At 43.2% G+C, this 25,808-nt stretch overlaps 1 protein-coding gene across 6 annotated transcripts in view; it reads right to left on the bottom strand.

Moving 5' to 3' along the window:
- The window catches only part of TTLL5 (tubulin tyrosine ligase like 5), a 259,197-nt gene that overhangs the window by 31,133 nt on the left and 202,256 nt on the right, over positions 1 to 25,808 (bottom strand). For 5 of the 6 annotated variants that reach the window (XM_037145212.2, XM_037145214.2, XM_037145215.2 and 2 more), the window contains one exon: positions 10,094 to 10,176. In XM_037145212.2, coding sequence (XP_037001107.2) covers positions 10,094 to 10,176 — 83 coding nt within the window. Of the gene's footprint in view, positions 1 to 3,649; positions 3,772 to 10,093; positions 10,177 to 25,808 lie in introns of those variants that run through there. The other variant, XM_053673221.1, reaches the window with a different exon arrangement.

Genomic DNA, 25,808 nt, shown 5'->3' with positions numbered 1-25,808 from the left:
AATGAAGGGTGAATATCAAAGCCAATGGTGTCAACAGGGCAACTCATGCTAAGCCACCTTTCTCCATGCCCTGCAGTTCCACACCCACGCTCTTTGGGTCCCAGTTCAAATTCCACAGACCAGGCAAGTGGAGTTGTGAATATTTCCATGTGCAACACTTGCTTTTTCCAAAGACAGGCATGGCTTAGCATGTCACCTTCTTTCTTCAGAACTTTCAGGAGCAATTACGGCCTGAGGATGGAAGGATGGCAAAGTGAAGTTTGTGCCTATAACAAGCGTCTCATTGAAATGTTAGCGGCAATGTGGGATGGACAGCCACAGAGTATAGACGGTAACTTGTAGTGATAAGACTCACAGGGTAAGGCAATGCTATGCTGGTTACTTGCCCAGTTCAGGACTACAAGAAAAAACAGGATCTTTCCCACCCAAAACAAATGGAAATGACACAGGACAGGACACATCTGATACAAGAAGCGGTGGTAGGTACAACTCGAACAACCTAGGCTGCCAGGAATCTTTTCCAGGAGGTGTGTGTGCTTCTGTAACAGAAAGGTAATTTGAGACAGGGGCGTGGCACTTCCCTCATCTCTATAACAAAGCCGTGATTGTTAACAATTGAAGAATCATCACTCCTCTCTTGGGACTTTGCCAGCCTAGCAAGAGACAACCTCAATTTTCAGATGTTATCTTTCTCGGTAGTCCATTTCAGAAACAGAGTTCCCTGGTTTTCTTTAACGCAAATGAACCCCCTTTGGGTGGGTTCTTAGAAGTACTTCCCCAACCCCACCCCTAAACTGAAAGCCAGTTGTTTCTTCCCTTACTCCCAACCAGGTTGTTCAGCTGCACTAGTGTTGTTTCTGAAGGCTGAAATAGTTACTAAATGAAGGAGCCCTCAGGACAGGAAAGCATGAAATTTCAGTGGCTGGCAGAATGCACACGGGTAAAACGTCACTGGTGTGACACAGCCTATGTTGAAGGAAGCACTACGCAGTTGTGTAGAACTAGGTGCTACAGGCCTAACTGACTCAGATTTTTTCCTGGTTCCTTAGACTGCAAGTTAAAGCCATTCTTCCTATGGATGTCTGTTCTAAGAACTTAGATGTTGGGTGCAGTATGGTGAAGTTGGTGTAGCCACAGAAGAGAACGAGACTGGGCAGGGAGAATGATTTCCAGTGTGGTCAGGAGACGGAAGGCAGGGGCCAGGGAAAAGTCTAGGCCAGGGCCTTATTTGGGGTTTCCTTGGGGGTAAACAAAGCAGGATAAGGTAAACAGCCTAGCACTGGCTGGTTTGAGTAACTCCGGTGGGCTCTGGGCTGGAGGCCTCTCAATGGTGCCTGGTCCCTGGCCCTGGAGGGATTTAGGGCCAGGGAAATTCTGGCTTACCTTGTGAGAGTTCTTAAGGAGATGTTTGGGGATATAAAGTTGGGAATTGGGTGGCTTGCATGTTAAAGGCATGCTCCTGGGCAAGCCGTTACTGTCTTCAGAAACTGACTAGCTAGCCCTGGGTGGGGCGGGCTCCCTGGGCCTGTAAGCCCCCCACCCCTACAAATGCTGAAGCACCAAAAATACAGACAGTATAACTGGCTCTGTGATGCACAGATGCCAAACAGACAATACAGAATCTAAGAAGAAAAAGAACAATGTATGTATTGAAACACAACACTGGCCAGGGGCAGGTCAAAAGCGGTCTCAGAGAGGCTGTTTTCCCAGAGTCCTTCAGCATACGCAGCTCCCTCTGTTCTCTGGTAAGGACACCTGATGCGTTCTCAGCCTTACTCAACAAGCTGTGAACACACCTGGAATCCTCCACTCTAACTGGACTGCCTCCCTAAACCCACAAATAAAGAGCTTTAGGACCCGGTACAGCTGTTCTTTCTAACTGTGAAGGAAGGGGCCTTTGCAGTGGCCCTTCTACAATGTGGTTCTGCCTATGGTGCACTCGCGTGCACTCAGGGAATGGGCCGTGGACTCCGGGCCTCTGCCTCCTCACTTTGCAAACCACCTCACTGCCCTGCTGGTGGGTGTGCTGCTGGCGCCTCCCAGGAGTTGTGCCGCGCCATGGGAGGCTGGACATCTGAGGTCCTTGGACCCACGCTGTCCTTTCAGTCCATACACAGCTGGCATGTGGGCTCACCCCTCCAGCTAATTACGAAGTGCAGCATTACCCACCCCCAGCTTATACATGCAGCTCAGGCTCAGTAGGGCTGTGCTTGCAACAGAGATGTAAGTGTTGAAGGGTAGGCTCTTTCCCAAGGCTTCTCTGCTGACGACCTGTTTGGCTGTGTAATGTTCTGAGCGGACTGTAAGGGATACTAATAAAATAGGTTCAAGGAAAGTGATATCGCAACTCTGGCAGGTCCAAGGCCCACAGTCCTGGGAATGGATGGACGTTAGTCCTTCTTGGCAGGCCACCGGTTTGGTTTGGAGCTCGACGTCACATTCGTTCTTCTGGCTGCCAGTCTCCTGAAGGAAATACGGACCCTCTCGCTTCAGTTTTTCTGTATTTTATTAATTTTCTCATTACTGAATAGGCTGCTTCCTATCAGAATTAAAGCGCCATTAGCTAAGTATTACCAATAGAATTCTGGCTGTTTTCAGTTTCTCTGGTGCACTTTGGTAAATGATCAAGCCGTGGATTTGGGGCTCCTTCCCTTCTCCTCTCATTTCTTCTTGGAAAGAGTTTCGATGAGCCAGGAAAAGATATTTGAAGCTTTTGGATCCAATGTAAATGAATCCTGTGGTGGGTAAATAATTTTCCTCCCTCTTTTGCTCTCTTGGGGGATTTTGATGAATAATGCTCCTCACACAAGTTTATAAATATTTCCCTAGAGGTAAGAGGAGTATTAAGCTCATAGCAGGTGTGCCATTAATGCTCTGGAGTGGAGAGTACAACAAAGAGGAAAGGAATCATCAAAACCCTGTGGTGTCGCAGAATTTTCTGGAAAATTTTGAAGGCCACAGCTGGGAACAGAATACTGAGGGCAGTGCTGGTGAAGTGTGGCTACGGCCTCACAAGATCAAGTCAGGCCAACCCTTTGTGGAGAAGCTCTTTTTTGGATGGGTGGTAGACTGGGGTTGAGAGTTTGTTTTGTTGCCAATGATGGCATATGTTTATCTTAAATAACTTAGAAAAATATAATTTATTAATTGACCTCATCAAAAATTAAAAACTTAATTGTTAAAAAAAATTGTTTCATTTTGTCTCCCATTATCTGAATGTCCAATTCACAACTACCCAACTCTACTTTAAAAGCTTGCACTCATAAATCATCATAGTACTGAAATTTGACCTTTAAATATTACGTTTTTCAGTTTCTTTTGTTATATTTTACCTGTAACTCAATTATGGCTTTAGTGTCTTTCTTTGATTGGTGTTGACATCCCCATATTTTTAAACAAAAGCCCCAGTAACAGCCAGGAACTTTATTACTGCCACAGCACCACCTACTGGCACGCCGTTACAGAAGCAAGACAGTTACAGCTTAACTTTGACCCACAGTTTTGGAGAGTCCTTCCGAGCTTTGGTTTTTGTAAAATCCCAATTTCCTTGTCATTTTGAGAAACTATCACCTCTCTTGAGAGCTACTGAGTCTCTTGCTGTGGCATGAAGTCAGCAAGTTAGAATAAAAAATAGGCTCTTATTGTTACCTTAAAGTGGCCCTGACTTCACCGACTTTGATTTTCTCTGTCCTACAAGTGTAGCAGGGGTTCCAGATTGTGTGGGCAAGGGTTTGGATCTGGCGAAAATAACTTGGGGAGTTTCCAAAGATCCTGAAAAACGTAAAAAACATCCCTACTTAACACTTCACTTCATCTTGGCTAACAGGACTAGACGTCAGAATGAAAGCTAGGTTTTAGGGCATCATCGTTCTCCCAGAAGCTGCCACCCCACTTCCTACTGGACAGCAAACCCATGCTGTCTCCTTTGCTTTCCAGCTACATAAGAGTGGGTAACCAACCTCAGTTCCTACTCCTCGGGCTCTGGGAAGAGAAGGACTTTGGGGGAGCAGCAAAGGTTATTAGACACTGGGGAGAGCATCTCAAGGGCTTTATTTATTTTTATTTTAATTTACTCCAGAGATCCACTCAGGAGCTCCAACAACTGTAGGATGCATGGTGAAAAAAATAAGCACCTGATGGTGAAAACAGCTTGCTCCACTGACAGCTGCTGGGCAAATACTTTCACTTGAAAATTGAAGTGATTTCTAGATCCTTAGGGTTTAAGCTCCACTGGGTTTACTTATATTAATATCAGTCCCTTTCTCTTGCTGTGTCACTGAGAGACAATGAAGTGGGCAGGCAGGATCATACTGATGTGCTGAGAGCACAGAGCTACTTTACCAGGGACTGAAATATCATACATTTAACAGGGACACTTGGCTTCTCCCTTCTTGTAAACGGAACCCATCATGGGTTTTCAAAAAGTAGTAAGGTTTTTCCTACGAACCATGGACCACTAAGAGCTTAAAACGAAAAGAAAGGGGCGTGGGCAGGTAGAGGTGGACTCGGGGTCAGGAGGGGCTTAGGCTGAAACCGAGGGGCAGCAATGCAGCAGCTGGTGCACCCGACAATAATGGTCGTTGACACTATCGAATCAGCATGAGAGCAATGCCAGTCGCCTAATCTCTCTCTCTGCTATTTTAGTTCGCCATCACCACTTCAGAGCTCAAGAAGCGCACCACAGTCAAAAAGAAGGAAGGCCGATGGCTTTGGCTTTGAGCCAAAAGCCTTCACTACAGCTTCCTTCTCAAGTTTCCAAATTTGCTGACTCTGTACCTTGCCTTCCATAGCCTGAATATGTAGAATTTACAGCCCGAGGTAAGGAAGTCAAGGAAAACCATTCATGGAGCATTCCAGGCACTCTGCTAGGAGCTTTCCCACTCACTCCCGCCTTCAATGTTCACTGTAAAAATGTCACTGCACCACCACAAGTGCAAAAAGACGGACTTCTTCCAGCAGCGCACTGAGATGAGCTACTCTGTCACTCAGGCTGTCTGAGGACAAAGTCACTCAGCTTTATGACCCGTTTGGCCAGACATGCGAAAGGGTCAAGAGACCAGGAAACAGACTTCTGCTATACCCATGGGCTCATTAATAACCATATTTAACCACCGAGTTATGGTGAGTAGACCAGACGGGGGCTAAATACCTTCCGAAGTCAGTTTAGAGACTTCCTGTGTAGTCACAGACTTCCCAGCTCTGAGAGAGATGTATAAACTTTTGACTTATTATGGAGTTGCTCTCCCTTTTGTAGGTTTAAAAACAATGTTTCTAGAAACAACCTAATCTTTTTATAGGACACTCTTCTGAACCCCTTTTAAGTCTATGCATGATATAGAAAAACACGTTTGTTGTTGAAACAATTAAGTGCCAAGTAGTTATTTACTAGCTGTATAAATAGTTCAACAGGGTTCATTACTATTACTACCCTGTTCAGGTAAAATGTTTATTGAGAAGTATGGAAAATGCCTGAACCTAGTACATCACAGATGCATCAGTGTGTAAGGATCAGGAACATCACAAAAGTCGTAGACTAAAAACAAATTCAAGGGGCTGTAGAGGCCAAGAACCACAAACAGCAGGCTACCTAAACAAGGTAAGAAGAATAAAGTGCTCATCTGAAGTAGAAGAGGGGAAAAGGTAGATACTAGAATCCAGGGAAAGGACTTCTGGTCAAGATGGTGACACAGGCAGACACAACTCGTCTCCTCACACAACCACATCAGAACTGCAACTAAATTATAGACCAACCATTGCTCAAAACCAGTAGAAATTGAGTTGAATGGAAGTTTGATAACTACAGAATTAAAGAAACCACATCCATCCAGACTGGTAGGAGGAACGGAGATGTGGAATGGGCTGGTCACACATATACGTGTGGTGGATAAAAACTCAGGAGGGTTATCTCGGGAGCAAGGCAACCCAGTCCCATACCAGGCCCCTCAGCCCAGGGTTCCAGTACCAGGAAGGTAAGTCCTCACAACTTCCCATCTCAGACTGCTCATCATCTCAGGCAGGGTGACTCTGGGCAAAACATAGGAGGGGCGAAACACAGGAGGAGGCTGGCCTTGGCCTGCACCACCACCCTGCCCCCGCACAGCTGATCCTCCACAGAGGGCAGAGGCTGGTGGTAAGTGGTCACTGCCAATCTTTACAATTGACTGGCTTGGGTAAATCTCTTCCATTAACCTGCCAACAGCAACCAAGGCTCAACTACAAGAGGATGTACTCAGCCTACTTGAAGGACATACCTTGAGTATCCAGCTTAGGTGATAGGTGAGGCTGTGCCACTGGACCCTACAGGGCACCTATTACATTACATCATGATACAAAGACAGGGATTCATAGCAGCTCTACCTAATACATAGAAACAAACAAAAGGAGACTGTCAAAATGAAAATACAAAGAAACATGGCTCAAATGAAAGAACAGATCAAAGCTCCAGAAAAAAATGAAACAAAATGGACACAAGCAATCTATCAGATGTAGAGTTCAAAACACTGGTTATAAGGATGCTCAAGGAATTTAGTGAGGACCTCAACAGCATAAAAAAGATCCAGTGAGAATCGAAGGATACACTAATTAAAGAACAACTTACAGGGAAACAACAGTAGAATGAATGAAACCAAGATTCAAATCAATGATTTGAAACATAAGAAAGCAAAAAGCAACCAATCAGAACAACAAGAAGAAAAAAGAATTCAAAAAAACAAAGATAGTATAAGCAGTGTCTGGGACAAATTCAAGAGGTCCAACATTCACATCATAGGGGTACCAGAAGAAGAGAAAGAGCAAGAAATGGGAAACCTATATGAAAAAACAATGAAAGAAAACTTCCCTAATTTGCTGAAGGAAATAGACATGCAAGTTCAGGAAGCACAGAGAGTCCCAAACTAGATGGATGCAAAGCGACCCACTCTAAGACACACCATAATTAAAATGCCAAAGGTTAAAGATAATGACAGAATCTTAAAAGCAGCAAGAGAATAGCAGTTAGTTACTTACAGGAGAGTTCCCATAAGACTGTCAACTGATTTCTCGAAAGAAACTCTGCAGGCTAGCAGGGATTGGTAAGAAATATTCAGTCATGAAGAGCAGGGACCTATAGCTAAGACTGCTCTACCCAGCAAAACTATCATTTAGAATGGAAGGGCACATAAAGAGTTTCCCAGACAAGAAAAAAACTAAAAGAGTTCATCATCACCAAACCACTATTATATAAAATGTTAAAGAGACTAATTAAAAAGAGATCAAAACTATGAACAATAAAATGGCAATAAACACGTATCTGTCAACAAGTGAATCTAAAAGACAAACTAAAAGCAAACAAGAAGTGAGACAGAATCATGCATATGGAGTTTCAATAGTTGCCAGATGGGAAGGGGTGTGGGGAAATGGGTGATGAAGTGAAGGGATTAAGAAGTACAAATGGGTACTTACAGAATAGCCACAGGGCTGTAAAGAACAGGAAATGGAATAGCCAAAAAACTCATATGCTCACAATCCATGGGCATAAACAATGGTGTGGGAATTGCCTGAGGGACTAAAAGAGGGGGGCAAAGGGGGAAAAACTGGGACAACTGAAATAGTATAATCAATAAAATATAGCCCTGGCTGGCATAGCTCAGTGGATTGAGCATGGGTCTGCAAACCAAAGGGTCACCAGTTCTATTTCCAGTCAGGGTGCCTGCCAGGGTTGTGGGCCAGGTCCCCATTAGGGGGCACATGAGAGGCAACCACACATTGGTGCTTCTCTCCCTCTCTCCTTCCCCTCCCCCTCTCTAAAAATAAATAAAATCTTCAAAAATAATAACAAAATATAATAAAAATAAAATGTAAAAAAAATCCTATTACAAATTAAAAAAAAAAAGAATCCAGGGAGAAGTATAACTTCTCTTTGCTTTGTGGTTTTACACTAATACCGAATTCGGTACAAACACTACAAAATCTTCTAAGTAACTTCAACAGTCAGTAAGTATCAATTCATGATCAAGATGCTGAAAGTCCGACCCACCTGGCCCCTCAAGTTCCTAACTTCCTCAGACAGAGTGCATGCAGAGAGTTCAGTTCACTATTTATCCATTAGACATGCAAATGAAAGAGGCCAGGTTCCTGGGGCCTCCTCCTGCCCAGGGGCATCACATGGCCCAGGATGGCGGTGAATGCAGCCCAACACAAAATTGTAAATTTACTTAAAACATAATGACTTTTTTTTGTGATTATGTGTTACAATGTATTTAATGTGTGGCCCAAGAAAACTCTTCTTCTTCCAGGGTGGCCCAGAGACTCCAAAAGGTTGGACACCCCTGTCTAGGCTGTAAACTTCGCCTGCTCCAGCAAATTCGAAGTGCTGAAGGGGCTCTAACAGCCACGTCAAACGGATGTCCTCCCAACTAGGTCATAATTCTCTTACCCGCCCACATCTCAGTCCCTAATCATAACAGTTCCAAGTAGAAATGCTATTTCTTTAAAAGTAATTATCATGTTCTGGTAATTTTTTTTTTTTTGAGGCATGGGGGATGGGGGGACAAGTTGATACCCATCAAGAATTTCCTGAATTCAGGTTCTAAGATTTTAAGTGCAGAATAAAATCTTTAAAGTTTTATATTATTACCTTATCTGGGTCTAGTTAGAGAACCTTTATATATTGCTTCATTTAATCCTCATAGTTGGCCTATGAGATAAATGTAATTATCGCCATGATACAGTCAAAGAAACCAGGCTTCTTGGAGGTCTTATCATCACTTTAAGGTGGATTAAGTCAACCCGCAGACCTGCCTCCCCCTGCAAACACTCCTTGATGGCGCCCTACTGCTCTCAGAACCCAGCTCCTCACACAGCTCATAACCTGGCCCTGCTACCTGCCTTTTCTCTTGCCACTCCCTGCTCATGCCTTAGTCCCCTGCCGCACTGACACACAAGGGCGTCCAGAACACAGCTTTTGCACATGTCATTCCCTCTTCCTAGACCTCCTTCCACTCCACGCCACCCGCTCCTTCCTGGCTGACCTGTTCAGATTCAAACCTCAGCTTCAGATGTTTCTTCCTCTAACAAGCCCTCCAAATTCCTAAAGAACCTGGACCAGGCTGCTTGGGTTCAAATATAGCCCGCCCCACCACTTACTGGCTGTGAAATTTTAGACATGCTTCATATTCTGTGACTTTATTTCTTCTGCTGTAAAATGTGGAATACGGTTCCTGTATTATATGCCTGCCTTGTGAACAAACGAGGCATTACACATAAGGCAACAACCACTGTGCCTGACACATAGCGAGCGCTCAGCCAGCGTGGTCTGCTGTGACTCCACCTGTCCCCAGGGCCTGCTGCTCCCTGCTGACCTCTCCCCCCACCCCAAGCCTGGAAGTCCCCCGACAGTGGTGACCACTGTCGTTCACCAAGTATGCATCCCTGTGCCAGAATGTTACTTTTTCCACAGCAGGTGATCGATAATAAATATCTGAATTGAATTCGAGTGATTTTCTTTCAGTTTTCTGGTTATGTATTAGTGTATTTTTAAGAATTACTACTGTCTGTGGACCAGTGCCACCGAACTGGTTCTACACGAACAGGCTCTGGGCCCTCAGGGCGTGCCTGGCGAGGCCGCGCTGCTAGCGAGACAGGGCTGAGATCAGAGGACAGGGCTCCAGCTCTGCATCCGTGTATGATCTCCTCCAGGCCCCTCACCTGTCTCAGCCTCAGTTTCCTCATCTGGGGTCAGGGGACAAGAAGACCCAACCTACGGGGCTGTTGTGAAGACTAGGGAGAAAGACTACAGGTGGAAATACTATAAGAGCAGTACAACACCAGTCCAATGCAGGCATATTTTTTTTTACTAAATGCTGCAAATCTGATAGGGTCCTACCAGACTGGAAAATCCCATCTACCCCAAATTACCCAGAAAACCATTTAATCCTAAATTGTCAATGTCTTTTTAAAGAAGAATATAACAAAAATGCCCATCTGCCAATGCAGCAAAAGCCTGAAAGCCAGAATGCTTCGGGGTTTGAATTGAACTCTTTTTGGAAGCAGGAGAGAGAACATGACAAGCCCGGCACGCCCCCGCACAGTCAGGACGGCTGCTGTGCCCACTCACCTGAGGAGTTGGCGATGGGTACAAATGCGGCAGAGTTAAGGATGCTCTGGAGTCCGTTCGGCTGCCCTTCCATGGCTGACCCTCTGAAACAAAAGCAGCTTGGTTAGACATGTAGATAGAAAGGCAAGGTCAAATACAGGCCCTCCAATGGCTTTGCTTCTTGCTGTTGGCTTTCCCTCTCATGTGGCTCATTCTCTTGCTTCTTTCAAGACTTTGATGAAATGTCATCAGAGAGGCCTCCTATGACCAACCTGCCCCCTTCCTCTGAAATAACACACAGTTTAATGTGCATTGTGCACCTCTCCCCACTGGAGTGCAACTTTAAGAAAGCACAGACTTTGATCGCTGCTATGTCTGTAGTACCTAGAACAGTGCCTGGCACCTAATAGGCACACGATAAACACTTGTTTATTAAATGGGTAAAGTTACCAGTATTGACTTGGATAAATCATAAGTAAACAAAGACATTTTTAAAAAGCCAAGTTGTATGTAAAGCAGTGGTTCTCAAGGAGAAGCAAGGAAGGACGGATTTTGCTGCCTCACCCACCCCTGTGTAAGGGACACTTGGCAACACTGAGACATCTGTGGTTGTCACAACTGTGTGGTCTTCTGGCATCTAATGGGGAAAGGCCAGGAACAGCACTAAACACCTCTTACAGGACACTGGAAAGTACCCTCAAACAAAGAATTATCTAGCCCAAGATGTCAACAGTGCCGAGGCTCAGAAACCATTATATAGGGGCACCTCCCCTCATGCCATCTTTGACAAGAGACAGGACAGCGTGTGTTGGATTCTCCAGCCATGTCTGAGAAATTCCATGACTAGCTCGATGCCCTACAGATCATGTCAGGTCTCCCTGTAATTCTTTCATGGCATTACCAAAATTATAATTGTGAAACTGGTCGCATTTCATGTACTGTTACCCTGGCTGGAATGTAAGTCCGTAAAAACAGAAACTGTATCCAGTCTTACACGCAGTTGTAGCCATATTACATTCTGCACACATTTGGTATTTAATAATTAATTTTTGAAAATAATCTGACCCCATTTCCCCCATAAATAAACTTATTTGTTGGGTTCATCTACCTTGATTTTAGTTGATGTGTAAGAAGTTTACAGGGGAGAGTGAAGTTTTTATGTGCTTAGTTCTTTATTTGTTCAGCAGCATCCATCCAACCTCAGACCCCCTCTCTTGCGTAGTACTCTCCCATTTACGTATTTGCACACATACTATTTATTAAACATCCCTTGTGCTCTGTGCTAGTGGGGAGGTAGACATTAAGCAAATACAGATGATACAAACTGCACAATAAATGTTAAGGAAACAAAGTACAAGGAGCTACGAGAATGAAGCAGGGGGCCCAGATTTAGATGCTGAGGAGAGTGGTCAAGGATGATCTTTCCGAGGAAACCCTAGTTCAGCAGTCATGGATTTGTGAAAGGTAGGCGTTAGCCAAGAACAGAGCTTTTCATGGACAGGCCTCATAGATAATAATCCTGAGGCAGAAAGGGGCTCAGAATGTGCCAGGACCTCTTCAGACCAGCAAGGCAAAGGCCTAGGCAGACGAGCAGCGTTTGGCAAACTTGTTCATCATGCAGCTTCCAGGCCCTTTGGTCAGAGCTTCCAATCAGAGAGTCTGGGATAAAGCCTGGGAAACTGGGCATTTTACAGCCCCCAGGGAAGTCAGGGAAACACTGGCTGGTGGGCAAAGAGGAAGGTGGCATGAGGGCCACATGCGCCTTGAGAACAGACCCCAGCAGTGATGCAGGAATCACACGTCTTACACTCCACCCCTGCCTGGCCCCACACCACCAAGCTGCGGTTTGGTCCCTACCTACGGTCTCCTTTCCACTTTCATTTTGAAGGCGCCCCAGAGGCAAAGAAGAGAGAAAAGAGCACAGGGTTTCTCCTTTCCCCCACAAGCTTCACCCTTGGTTACCTGTATCTGGAATGCTTATGCATTTTATCTCAGTTCCTTCTGGATTGCCCCCACCCCAAAGAAATGCCCAGAGCACCCATAGGCTGATGTTTGTTCTTCTAGGTCCAAGTGAAAAAGGAAAAGTTCTGGAGAGCCTAGGATGGGATCTTACTTTTATAGAAGTTAAAAGCCCTTGGGTCTGTTTGCCTGTGTTAGGAGAAACTGGGCAAAATAAAAAAGGCGACAAGGATGGGAGCGGGGGATGGGGCCAGTCTCAGGTTCACAGGGAAACCCTGACTGTCGGCAGTGAACAGGGAAGCAGGAGGTGAAATTCTGGGGTCGGGAGAAGAAACAAACACCACACCTGAGAAGATCCAGAGGAGGTTAGACCTAGTGAGTTCTGGGTGCCCGAACTCTGACCTCCTCTGTCCCCTCCATGGAACTGCCTCCCTACGCTCACCCTCGTTTGCTCCTGTTTTCTCAGGGGAAACCCCCTGGCCCTCTGTCCCCTCTGCGCCCAGTTCCACTCACTCCTCCATCAGCTCTCATCGCAGGCCTTGGGAGTCACCCCTGACTCACCTGCTGAACATCTCTAATGACTATACTGTTCTAGCACAGGGTCCCCTTTCCAGAACCTTCCAAGAGGAAATGCTGAGTGAATTTTTCCGTGACAATACTGGCACACAAAATAGTTTGGGTCTGTGTTATTACCGTCCCAGGCACATTATAGGTAAATATGCTTTTGTTGTGATAACATTGTTTCCTCAGGAAAATACATTCCAACTTCTGCAATGAGAACTTTTACAATCCAGCTTGTCCAGAGCCTGTGTGCTAACTGGCACTCGCTGACCTGCTCCTGCAAGGGTTCTTTGTCATCTTCCTGGGAACACCTGTGTTACAGGAGGACATGCATGTGTTTTCTTGGTTGTCTCTAAGTTAGTTACTATGTCTTAACATCAGGATAAAAGGACCTAAGTCAGGGCTGTCGAGGAATAAATGAGATGGTGGATGAAAAGCACATCTTAGCACAGTGTCTGATATTATATTAAATTAGCAATTATTGATTGCTAAGTAAAAATTATTAGTATTGTTATCTTTACTTAGGAACACTGACAACTGTTGCATTCACCGTAAGTTTACCACACACAGAAATACTAAATTGGATGACTCATGGACTCTAACTCAGTTTGGACCAGTAGTGCTAAACTGCAGAAGAATGAGTAGAAGACATTTAGAAACTGAATGTTAACGGCAATTTATTAACTTTAAAAGGTAATTGATTGGCAATCTAAGAGAAAGAATCACAGAGTCAAAATCATTCTTAAAATTCCCTAGGAAGAAAGGTCTCATTTGAGATGGACAATCTCACAATAAATTCAACACACACACTTTTTCCCTGCCTGCATCAGAACGAATCACTGTTGCATCAATTGTGCACCAGATGAGGTAGCTGGCTTGTGGCAAGTGGCCATGCTGTGAAGATGCGTCTCTGAGCAGGAGAATAACACAGAACATGGTCGGCTGCTCCTCCTATGAGACAGGCTCATGGGAAATGAGACTGACTGGAGGAACAGCGCATCTCCTATCTTATCCCAAGTGCAATATCAAATGGAATCAGCCACTTTATTAAAATTGTACTTTCTCTTTTTCTCTGAATAGCTGAATATGCAAAGTTAAATGTGTGTCTGATGCAGTTCCATGACCTGCTGTTTTCTGATCACAGTACATATGGAATATGAAGAGGTGGCTAACAATGAACTCAGAAAAACTGTAGGTATGAAAATATTGGAGTTTTACAGTGAGAAATACTGAAAAGATGGGACAAGAAAGGTGCCATTGCCCAGGACGAGGAGCTTAGAGCACCATCCTGATCAGTGCATATACATGAGTCCATCAATGACTTCCGGCCAAGATGGAGGCATAGATAGATACGCTTTGCTTCCTCGCACAACTGAAAGAAGAACAAAAGATTTAAAAATCAGAAGCAACCAGAACTGACACAAAATCGAACTGTCTGTAGGTCCAACAACCAAGGAGTTAAAGAGGAAGCATTCATCCAGACCAGCAGGAGGGGTGGAGAAGGCAGCTGGGGCTGAGAGGCTGGGAGCAGCAGGTGGCAGACTGGGTGGGCGAGGCGGCGGCTGGTGGACCAGGCAGTCCCACATTTGCATGTGGACAAACCAGGAGGAACAACTGGGGAGCAAGACAGACTGCACAACCCAGGGTTCCAGTGCAGGGAAACAAAGCCTTAAAACCTCTGACTATAAAAACCTGTGGGGGACTTCCACCAAGATGGAGGCGTAGGTGGAAACACTGTACCTTCTCGCATAGCTAAGTTTAAAAACAATAGTTTTAGCAACAAAAACGCAGCCAAATGCAGAAAATTGAACTACACGGAAGTCTGACAACTAACCCTTCAGCCAAACCAGTAAGAGGGGCGAAGCCAGCAGCAAAGTAGGGTCATGCAGGAAAGATCCACTGGACCAACCCGGGCCCGCGACCCAGGTGCACCAGCAGCCGTGGGTGGATCCCAGGTGTGGAGGAGCCGGTGGACCCACTGAGGGTACAAGGCAGTGGACCCACTGAGAGATGATTGCAGTCACACATTCGCGAGCAGATAAACCAGTGAAGGAGCTAGCGGTGGTGAGACGGACCACAGGCTGCAGTGGGAGGAAGCAGCAGAGGGAACCGCCATCATCCCTCTCTGACCTCACCCCTCCCCACAGCTTCACAAACCAGTAACCTGGGTGGCCCCTCTCTGACCACGCCCCCACATACAGCATCACAAACCAGCGACCTGGGTGGCCCCGCCCTGGTGAACAACTAAGGCTCCACTCCTCATACGTAACAGGCACAAATAGATCAAAACATGGCTCAAGAACAACTCAGAGCCCCAGAGCCGATAAATATAAGCAATGAAGAAATAGCCAAACTTTCAGATGCATAGTTCAAAACACTGGTGATCAGGATGCTCACAGAACTGGTTGATTTTAGTCACAAATTAGAGGAACATATGAAGGCTAAACTAATTGAAATGAAGGGAAATGCACAGGAAACCAATAGTAATGGAAAGGAAACAGGGACTCAAATCAAAGGAGTGGACCAGAAACAGGAAAAAAATGACCAAACAGAAAAGGATGAAGAAACAAGAATTCAAAAAAATGAGGAGAGGCTTAGGAACCTTCAGGACATCTTTAAACGCTCCAACATCCAAATTATAGGGATACCAGAAGGGGAAGGGGAAGACCCATGAGTGGAAAATTTATTTGAACAAATACTAAAGGAGAACTTCCCCAATCTGGTAAAGGAAATAGACTTCCAGGAAATCCAGGAAGTTCAGAGAGTACCAAAGAAGTTGGACCCAAGAAAGAACACACTAAGGCACATCATCATTACATTAGCCGAGATTAAAATGAAGGAGAGAATCCTAGAAGCAGCAAGAGATAAGGGGACTGTCACCTACAAAGGAGTTCCCATCAGTCTGTCAGCGGATTTCTCAAAAGAGACCTTACAGGCAAGAAGGGGCTGGAAAGAAGTATTCCAAGTCATGAAATCCAAAGACCTACATCCAAGATTGCTCTATCCAGCAAAGCTTTCATTTAGAATGGAAGGACAGATAAAGTGCTTCTCAGATGAGATCAAATTCAAGAAGTTCATCATCACCAAGCCCTTATTATATGAAATGTTAAAGGGACTTACCTAAGAAAAAGAAGATAAAAAAGATGAACAGTGAAAGGACAACAAACTCACAGTTATTAAGAACCGCACCTAAAACAAAAGCAAACTAAGAGGACAGCTAGATCAGGAGCAGAACCATAGAAATGAAGATCACATGGAGGGTTAGCAACAGGGGAGTGGGAGGAGGAGAGGGGGGAGAAGGTACAGAAAATAAGTAGCATAGACAGTAGGTAGAAAATAGGGGGGAGGGCAAGAATAGTATGGGAAATATAGAATCTAAGGAACTTGAGACACGTGGTCATAAACTAAAGGGGGGAATGGTGGGGGAGGGGGTGTGCAGGGTGGAGGGGAATGAAGGGGGGAATACAACAACTGTAATGGCATAATTAATAAAATATATTAAAAATAAATAAAAATAGTGAGAAAAAATTTAAAAAAAAATAAAAACCTGTGGGGGTTGTGGCAGTGGGAAGAACTCCTAGCCTCATAAGAGAGTCCACCGGGGAGACCCAAAAGGTCTGAGAACACACACAAAACACACAAAACCACCCACCTGGGAATCAGCACCAGTAGGGCCCAATTTGCTTGTGGGTAGAAGAGGAAGTGACCGAAAGCTGGCTGAGAGCCAAGCAAGCAGCATTTTTCCCTCTCGGACCCCTCCACCACATACCAAGGAGCAATGCAGTGTCCTGAGTTGCCCTGCCCTGGTGAATACGTAAGGCTCCACCACTTACTATGTAACAGGTGTGATGAGACCAAGAAGTATGGCCCAAATGAAAGAACAGATCAAAACTCCAGAAAAAGAACTACGTGACAAGGAAAAAGCCAATCTATCAGATGCAGAGTTCAAAACACTGGTAATCAGGATGCTCACAGAAGTGATTGAGTATGGTCACAAAATGGAGGAAAAAGTAAAGGCTATCCAAAGTGAAATAAAGAAAAATACACAGGGAACCAACAGTGAAGGAAACTGGGACTCAAATCAATGATTTGGAACAGAAGGAAGAAATAAACATGCAACTTGAAAAGAATGAATAAACAGAATTCAGAAAAATGAGGAGAGGCTTAGGAACCTCTGGGACAACTTTAAATGTTCCTACATCTGAATCATATGGGTGCCAGAAGGAGAAGAGGAAGAGCAAAAAATTGGAAACTTAATTGAAAAAATAATGAAGGAAAACATCCCCAACCTGGTGAAGGAAATAAGACTTCCAGGAAATCCAGGAAGCTGAGTCCCAAAGAAGTTGGACCCAAGGAGGAACATACCAAGATACTTCATAATTAAATTACCCAGAATTAAAGATAAAGGAGAGAATCTTAAAAGCAGCAAGAGGAAAGGAGACAGGAACCTACAAAGGAATTCCCATAAGACTGTCAGCGGATTTCTAAAAAAAAAAAAACAACAACAACAAAAAACCCTGCAGGCAAGAAGGGGCTGGAAAGAAGTATTAGAGTCATGAAAGGCAAGGACCTACTTCTCCATCCAGCGAAGCCATCATTTAGAATGGAAGGGCAGGTAAAGTGCTTCCCAGATAAGGTCAAGATGAAGGAGTTCATCATCATCAAGCCCTTATTATATGAAATGTTAAAGGGACTTATCCAAGAAAAAGAAGATAAACATGTACAATAAAATGACAACAAACTCAGAACTATCAACAACTGAACCTAAAAACAAAAAACTAAGCAAACAACTAGAATAGGAACAGAATCACAGAAATGGAGATCACATGGAGGGTTATCAGTGGGGAGAGAGGGAGGGCTTAATGGGGGGAAAGGTATAGGGAATAAGCAGCATAAATGGTAGGCTCAAAATAGGCAGGGGGAGGTTAAGAATAGTATAATAAATGGAGAAGCCAAAAAACTTATATGTATGACCTATGGACATGAACTGGGGTGGGGGGATGCTGGTGGGAGGGGGATGCAGGGTAGGGGGGGAATAAAGGGGAGGAAGGAATTGGGACAACTGTAATAGCATAATAAAATACACTTATAGAAGAATCAATGATTCCCCGAGTGGAACAACAAACTGATGTTTCTCTCTCTCTAAAAGCAATACATTTTTTAAAGATCTTATTCATTTATCTTTAGAGGGAAAGGGAAGGAGAGAAGGAGAGAAATATCAATGTATGGTTGCCTCTCGTGCATCCCCTGCTGGGGACTGGCCTGAAACCCAGGCATGTGCCAACTGGGAATCAAACTGTGATCCTTTGGTTTGCAGGCCTGTGCAATCCACTGAGCTACACCAGCCACGCCTAAATTTTTTAAAAAGAAAGAAAAGTGCCATTAACTTTATATCATATGAACCCCATCTGTGAGCACTAGATGTGGCTATCTGGTCCTGTAAGTGGTCCTTAATTGCTCTTCATGGAAGTGGTACACGTTCTAGAAGGGAAAGTGTTAGATGTAGCTGAAGGTTGAGAGTTAGAGGCTCAGTACAATCTCAGCTATGGTAATGGGCTTAGTTCATCTACAGAGAAGAGTCTGAATTTCTGTCTATAACTGTCAAAAGTTGCTGAAGGGCAGGCACCCTAATTAATGGAACCACTTAAAAACTGAGAGAAAAATGTAGCCATGCACAGTGGAAACAAAGAATTAGCATTCCATTAATAGTGACATGCTCTTCTCAACTAGGCAGTCTCTTTTTCTAGGGGTATGTTCATAGCTAGTACCTGAAGACTTTCCTTATATATTAAATGAACGTACCCTCACCCAGGATGCAATTTACTTGCTCCATTCCTGTCTACTTCTCTTGCCCTCCCATTTTCTGAACTCCAAAGAAGAGCTGGACACGGGGACTATTCCCACTCTGAGTAAGGGCAACAGCTCTTCCAGGCCTTTCAAAGAAACTTCAAAAATGCATTACAAACAAATAATCTCTATAAGCTGAAATGTTGCCTACATTTACCATTTTGAAGTATTTTTTTCAGGGCAAGTCTCAGTATAGGGAACACAAGCCAATCGAAGGGCTGGCTAGGAATCCCACTGGCATCCAGAGCAGACGCCGTAAGGCTGGCCTACACAACACACTGTCCACGCCCATCTAGGAGGGTTCACGTGAGCAAGATCCCATTACCCATTTTGCCGGTAGGGCTTCTCTCTGACATACTTCTTGGGTGAACCTTTAGCTCCTTTATTTGTGGTTTCCCCTGTTCTCCCCCACCCCCCTACTGTTCTGATCAGTGGAAACTTTTCTGAAAGTGATATCCTTTCTTTAAGATCTGTTTTGTTCATTACTTCACAAGGTTGACTGTGGTTTGGTGCTACATTGTTTCTCTTCGGGTTCTTTTCAAGGCTTCTCACATCTCTAACTCAGGGGTACGAGTTTTCTATTTCAATGGTTTAGTAAAAGTTGATCTTGGATTCATGCCACCACATCAGGGATGACCTTTCTGTAGGAGGAAGGACCCACAAAAGGAAAACATTCCAAGTTTTACAGGGAGAGCAGGGCTGGAAATGCTGACCTCGCCAGGGCTGTGGCAGAGACGCAGTGGCACCTGTGAAGGTCCCGAGAAGAGTCACCCCTAAACTTCACCATTTTTATAAAATACCAGTACAACCAGCCTCCTTCAATTCCCAAAGGAGAGAGGAAATCCCAAGACACAAGTTAGGTTAACGAACTGCATTCCAAGAAGAGAGCACGGACTTTCCCTGGTAAACGTCTGCTCACAGATTAAGGATCTTACAACTTTCCTTACAACCCACCGACGGGCACACAGGTGTAGGAGTACGTGCGCCCCTCCCCCTCGATCAGTCCAGGGATTATACACACGTTCCAGCAACAGAGCCTAATAGGCTGATCCTCAGCAAGTAACAATGAGAACCTTATTAATCTGGGTCAGCGTCCAAACTCCAGAAACAGTTAGTGAGGCCAGCTTTTGTGGAGTAGTACGTAGGGCCCCACTTCATAAATGTACTGCACTTCACCTGGTCCACTACAGGTCATATTCCTTTCTACTCCTAAAGTTACTTGTGTGGGCCTTGTCTCTTTTTTATTACAGCTCCCGGAGGTGATCCTCTCTGCTGTGGTGTCAGCTGCACGCACTCCCGTGCCAGACTGTGAGAGGCACGGCTCTCACGTTCTCCCAGGCACTGGTCTGAGTTTTTATTTTACTTTCATTGATGCACTGTTGTCCCTTCTGTTTAGCTTTTCAAATTAAATGATTCACTCACTTATTTTCAGTCCTTCTTGTCTATTTAATAAACACATTGAAGGTTGCCTTTGCATGCAGTTTTGGCTCTCCCACAGATTTACATGGTCTTTTGTAGCCATGCAGTTCTCAGTGCTTTATTATGGTTAACTCTTCAACACAAGAGTATATGTTCTGTATTTTTTAAATTTCCAAACAGCCTTTAAAAAATACCTTGGCATTATTTCCGATGTCAGTGTATTTATTGTAGTTAAACAGCGTGAACTATTTGATACTGGTTGTTTGAAGTGTGTGGAACCTTCATATGTGACATTCAGTGTGTGCCGAGTTTTTGAAAATGTTCCACATACACTTGAGAGGATGCATATTCTCCCTTTTGGATGCAGGGAACTGTGCAGAGTTATTCGTTTTTCAGGCTGTGACCTGCGACTCAGAACGGCATTGTAACATTCAGAGGACAATCAGCATTTTAAAAACAACACAGAGTAGTATTTTGCGAACCTCCTGTTTCATATCATACAGCTATTTCACTGGGTTGCACAGAAGGTGTATTTTTAAAATCATAAATGGTGGTCAAATAAGACTAAAAGTCAATTAAGAAAAATTGTTAATTCTGCATTTCAAATATTCAAAATCCTCAGAAAGTTTTGACTTACACTAATAGAAGTATATTTAAGTAAATCATCCACTATAATGATAATTTGCCAATTTTCCTTATAACTGTGTCATCTTTTGACTTATACATTTTAAGCTTATGGTAAGTGCATATTAGTAATTTTCTTTATTTCTACTAATATTTTTTGCTTAATTCTATTCCATCTATTGCTCTAATTTTCCTTCTAATTAGTATTGTATGATTCGTCATTTTCCAATTCTTTGTCATTCTGAGATTCTACTTTAGATGTTTCTTTACAGCAGCCTGTAACTGGACATTTAAACAAATGCAATTTGATAATATTTTAATAGAAGAGTATAACCTGTTAAAACTTATTATGCTTACTCATACAGATGGAATTACTTTTATTATCTTAGTTTTTGTTTTCCATTTACCATCCTTTTCCTTTGCTTACCTCCACCCCAGACTTTCCTGCCTTTCACTGGATTCATAAGGTTTCTGCCTTCCCTTCTCTCCCCCTCTGTTGGTTTGAAAGCTACAGAGTGTGTGTGTGTATATATATATATATATATATATATACCCCAATCATTTAGCTCCTGTTTTCCTAGGAAAGGGTGAAGCCATTCAGTATTTCACTTGCCCTTAAACTTGACAGAGACCTGTAATACCTTCACTATCCACTGACTATTCTTGTCCCTGAACTTTGGTGTTGTCTTAAATGTGTTATATCTTTTAAAAGCAGACCAACAATTATTTTTATAGTCACTAGTACTCACTGACACTGTATAAAACTTCTGTACTTCATTGTTTCACGTTACCCGAGACTTCTGTGTTCACTTTCATCCTATAGACCTTGCTAGTTCTTTCACTGAAGGTCATGGGTTATATCCTTAGACTTTAAATGTTTCAAATTATTTTTATTTTGCCTTCTCTCCTGAATGACAGTTTAGCTATGTATAAAATTCTAGACTGAAAGGTACTTTACTTAACACTTTGAAGCTATTGCCCTTGTCTTCTGCCCCCATTTGCTGCTGGGGAGAGTGCTGGAGTTCGGTGAGTAGTTCAAGTGAGTTTCCTCTCAGGTGTACAGGAGGTTTCCCTTTATGCTTCACGTTCTGCAGTTTCACTATGCTGTGTCTAGAGGTGCATTTATTTTGGTACCTGGAATGAAATTTTTAGCTGAGGACTCATGTTTTTGATTCTAGGAAATTCTCAGTTAATACTTCCTGAAGTATGGCTTGTTCACCTATCCCTCATGTCTCTCTACTGATCTTCCTATCAGCCACACGTCATGTCCCACACACATGCCTACCTGGCACAGAATCCAACATGTCTGACCATTTAGAAATATTAATTTCATCTGTAAGGAATTCACGTTCTAGTTGTTGATTTTATTGGCAACCTTTCTTAGTATGACATTTAGTCCAGGGTTTTGGAATTTTGGTTTGCAGGCTCATTTTGAATAGGAAGCATTTCCTCCTTGTCTCTTTGCTTGCTCACCCCTCCCTATCTGAAGATTTTGTAGTCGCCCCCACCCCAGGCCCTTGAACTCCAGTTTGGATCAGACTATCCAGTGGTTATTTTGGTGGCCTTGCCTCAGTGGTATTTGGAAATCCAGATGAGCTCTGAGACACAAACAGCTGCAAAGGCATGTGATTACTGCCTGGCTCTGTGGGCGTATACTCTCCTGTGTAGGTCCATGTCAGTTCTATCAGCCTCCCATTAGCAGGGCCCACTGCATTCTTTTTAGCTCAGGATTTTTTTGACCTTGGCACTGTTGACATTTTATACTGGATAATTCTTTGTTGGGGGGACCTGTGCTTTGCAGGTTGTTTAGCATTATCTCTAGAATCTACTCATTAGATGCCAATAGCAAACCCCCACCCTCAGCTGCCCTGTTTTGAAAACCAAAAATGACTCCGGACGTTGCCAACATCATCCCCTGTTGAAAAATCACTTTTTAATTTTCAATTAAGGAGCCTGGTTTTAGTCTCTCCTCTTGGGCAGGGCACTCTCGGGCCCCAGTATGCCACCAGGGCTGCTGCTGCCGGCCTCCAAAGTAGGGTTCAGAAAGCTTACCCTCCAGCCTCCTTTGCTGCAGCCTCTTTTCACTGATTCTCATTTATTTCTGCACATTTTGAGGCCAAAAAAGATGTTTCCCTTGTTTTGAAGCTTAGCTATGTCCTTTCGGTTTTCTTCTTTAAGCTTTTTATCTCTCACTGCTACGTGTTTAAAGCCGAGGGAGAATTTTAAGTGTGAACTTATGGAGCCAACTTGACTGGAAGTCAGTAGGTCCAAATCTAATCTTCTGTTTTGTTTGAAACTAAGCCTTTGCCTTCAATAGTCATCAGAGTTATTAGTGTTCAGGAAATCAGAATGTGTTTGAATTTCCATAGCCTTGCTAGCTAGAGCCAAGTCACACTTATGAATATCATCTTACTAACAACAAAAACATGATTTTTTTAAGCAGGAAACAACAGCAGCAGAAATTACAGCGGCAGCAACTAGTGTGCGTGGGCACTTAATGTATGACCGGGGAAATACATGATCTCATTTCATCCTAAAAGCAACCCCAAGGTGTAGGTAATCTCTTACAGATAATGGAACAGAAGCTTACAGGCATCCCTAAAGGACGGTCCATTAAGTGAAGGAACCAGGATTCAAATCTAATTGGAAATCTTGGGCTGTGAGCAACTGTTTTCTACTGCCTCTCACAACACACTACACAGGACAAATGATCAATGATAACTGTTATTTAGTGATTCTTGATGCAACAAACTATGTCACTACCACCAGCACCATTTCCTGAGAACCAATCATGAATATAAGCTTTATTAGGAGCTGGGGCCTGAACTTATCTCCTTTCTCAAAACAAAACTTCATAAAAGCAGGGCTCATGTATGTTTTGTCCACTGGTGTCATCACCAACATCCAGAGCAATGCACAGCATAGTGGGCACTTTATATGCAATAAAATGGTGAAGACAGGTATTTGTCCCTAAGAAATTTATGGGAAGCAGAACACATATAAAGAAAAAAATAAGACGAGGAGGTAGATGGTAGAGTCAGCTGAAAAACTAAGGATGGGGCAGTTAAAGCTGCATCAAGGTGATAAATTAAAACCTGATATTGAATACAAGGCAGGACTTAGGCTCGAGAGGCTACAAGCATTCCATCCAGGGGGGATGACGTGAGCGTGGGGGAACGATAGCGGAGGAGACTGTGAAAGGGGGCAGACTGGCACAGGAATAGAGGACACACTGCACAAGGCTTTAATGTCCGAGCATGGACTCAACTTGGATCTTGCAGGCACTTGAAAGCCTCCACAGATTTCAGAAGAAAGGTTCAAAAAACTATTTGAGAGACAATATTTTAAAATTGCTTCCTAGGCTTACCCATGTACCCTACTTCTTTGAGAACCAATTTGGGTAGTTAAAAAAATTCTGCCCTGTTCTCTACTTGGTTTTCTTGTTATTCAAGAACCAGGTTTGATAGTTTCCTCCCCCCAAATTTGGTAGCATACAATTGTGCAAAATATTCTCCTAATTTTTCAATCTTCTCTACATCTCCTTTTAAAACCTTTCTCTTATATTTTAATTCTCTTATTTTTCTGGCAGAGTTACGTTTATTTTCTTCGTCCCTGGCCCCACACTAAATTGTGTTTTGAACATAACTAATTTTATTGCTTGCTTTTCACTTTCTATTACTTTTTTCCTTGATTTCATTAGATTTTTTTTTAATTGATCCTTTTTAAACTTCAAGAGATGAAAGCTTAGTTCAGGTATGACAAGGAGATCATGTGCACATTTACCAGTCCCAGGATCTTCCCTGTCAGCGGTGGGCATCACTAGTCCATCAGAGCACTCTCTACTGCAAAGCTCAGAGAGGTCCTCAGAATTCTTTTCAGCACGAGACGCTGGGAAATCGGCAGAAGGCATATGTCGGTTGAAGCCAACCTGCCACTTGTATCTTGGTTAATTTCTTTTCAGTATTTCTATGTTATGAGTTTTCCTCTTAGTACATCTTGATCTACATTTCAAATATACGTTTTGATGTGTACAATTCTTTTCATTTGAAGAAATGTTTCAGCTTTACTGAGGTAAAATTGATGAGTGAAATTGTAAGATATTTAAAGTGTATGTCACGGTGACTAGATAAACATGCACTGTGAAAGGATTCCTCTATCTAGTTATTTAACATATCCATCACCTCACATATTTATTTATTTTAATGAGAACAGTCACTTTCTACTCTCTGCATATTTCTACAATACAACACATATTTTATGTTAGATCCTCAGACCTTACTCATCTTATCACTGAAAGTTTGTACCCTTGTAGCAGACTCTCCCTATTTTTCCCACCTCCCTGCCCCGGCGACCACTTTTTTTTACTGAGTTTGACATTTCTTTCTTCAATTCCACAGATAAAGTCAGATCATGTAGTATTTGTGTTTCTCTGCATGGCTGATTTTACCTAATGCCCTCAAGGTCCACCCATGTTGTTGCAAATGGCAGGATTTCCTTCTTTCTCATGGTTTAATAATATTCTAGTGTGTGTGTATCACAGCATCTTTATCCACTCATCCACTGATGGACACGTAAGTTTTTCCCCTGCCTTGGCTATTGTGAGTACTGCTGTAATGAACACGGGAGTGCAGATATCTCTTCAATCTCCTGTTTTCATTTCCTTTGAATATATATGCCCAGAAGTGAAACTGCTGGATCATATTTAATTTCCTGAGGAACCTCCTTACTATTTTCCATAGTAGCTGTACCAATTTACATTCCTATCAACATTGCAAAGTGTTCATTTTCTCCACATCCCTGCCAACACTTCACCTTTCTTTTATTTTTTTCATTTTATTTTTTTAACCTCTCTTTTAAAACACACACTCTAACAGGTGTGATGTGATATCTCATTATGGTTTTGATTGGTCTTTCCACAATAATTAGTGGTATTAAACACCTTGCAATGCATCTATTGGCCATTTTTATGTCTTCTTTGCAAAAATGTTTAGTTCTTTTGCCCATTTGAAAACAAGTTGTTACTGTTATTTCTTTGCTACTGAGTTATATGAGTTCTTTATATATTTTGGATATTAAACCCCTTACCAGATAAATGACCTGCGAATGTTTTCTCCCATTCAGTAGGCTGCCTTTTCATTGCGTTGATGGTTTCTTTCCTATGAAGAAACTTTTAAATTTGGTGTAATCCCACTTATTTAATCTTACTTTTTGCTGCCTCTTTGCTTTTGGTGTCAAATCAAAAAAATCACTGCTAAGACCAATGTCAAGGAGCTTATCCCCTATGTTTTCTTCTAAGAGTTTTATGGTAAAAGGTTGTACGTTCAAG

The sequence above is a fragment of the Artibeus jamaicensis genome, unplaced genomic scaffold (assembly GCF_021234435.1).
Source record: "Artibeus jamaicensis isolate MK-2021 breed Jamaican fruit bat unplaced genomic scaffold, CSHL_Jam_final contig_851, whole genome shotgun sequence".
Taxonomy (NCBI): Eukaryota; Metazoa; Chordata; class Mammalia; order Chiroptera; family Phyllostomidae; genus Artibeus; species Artibeus jamaicensis.
This window is presented reverse-complemented; position numbering and strand designations above follow the sequence as displayed.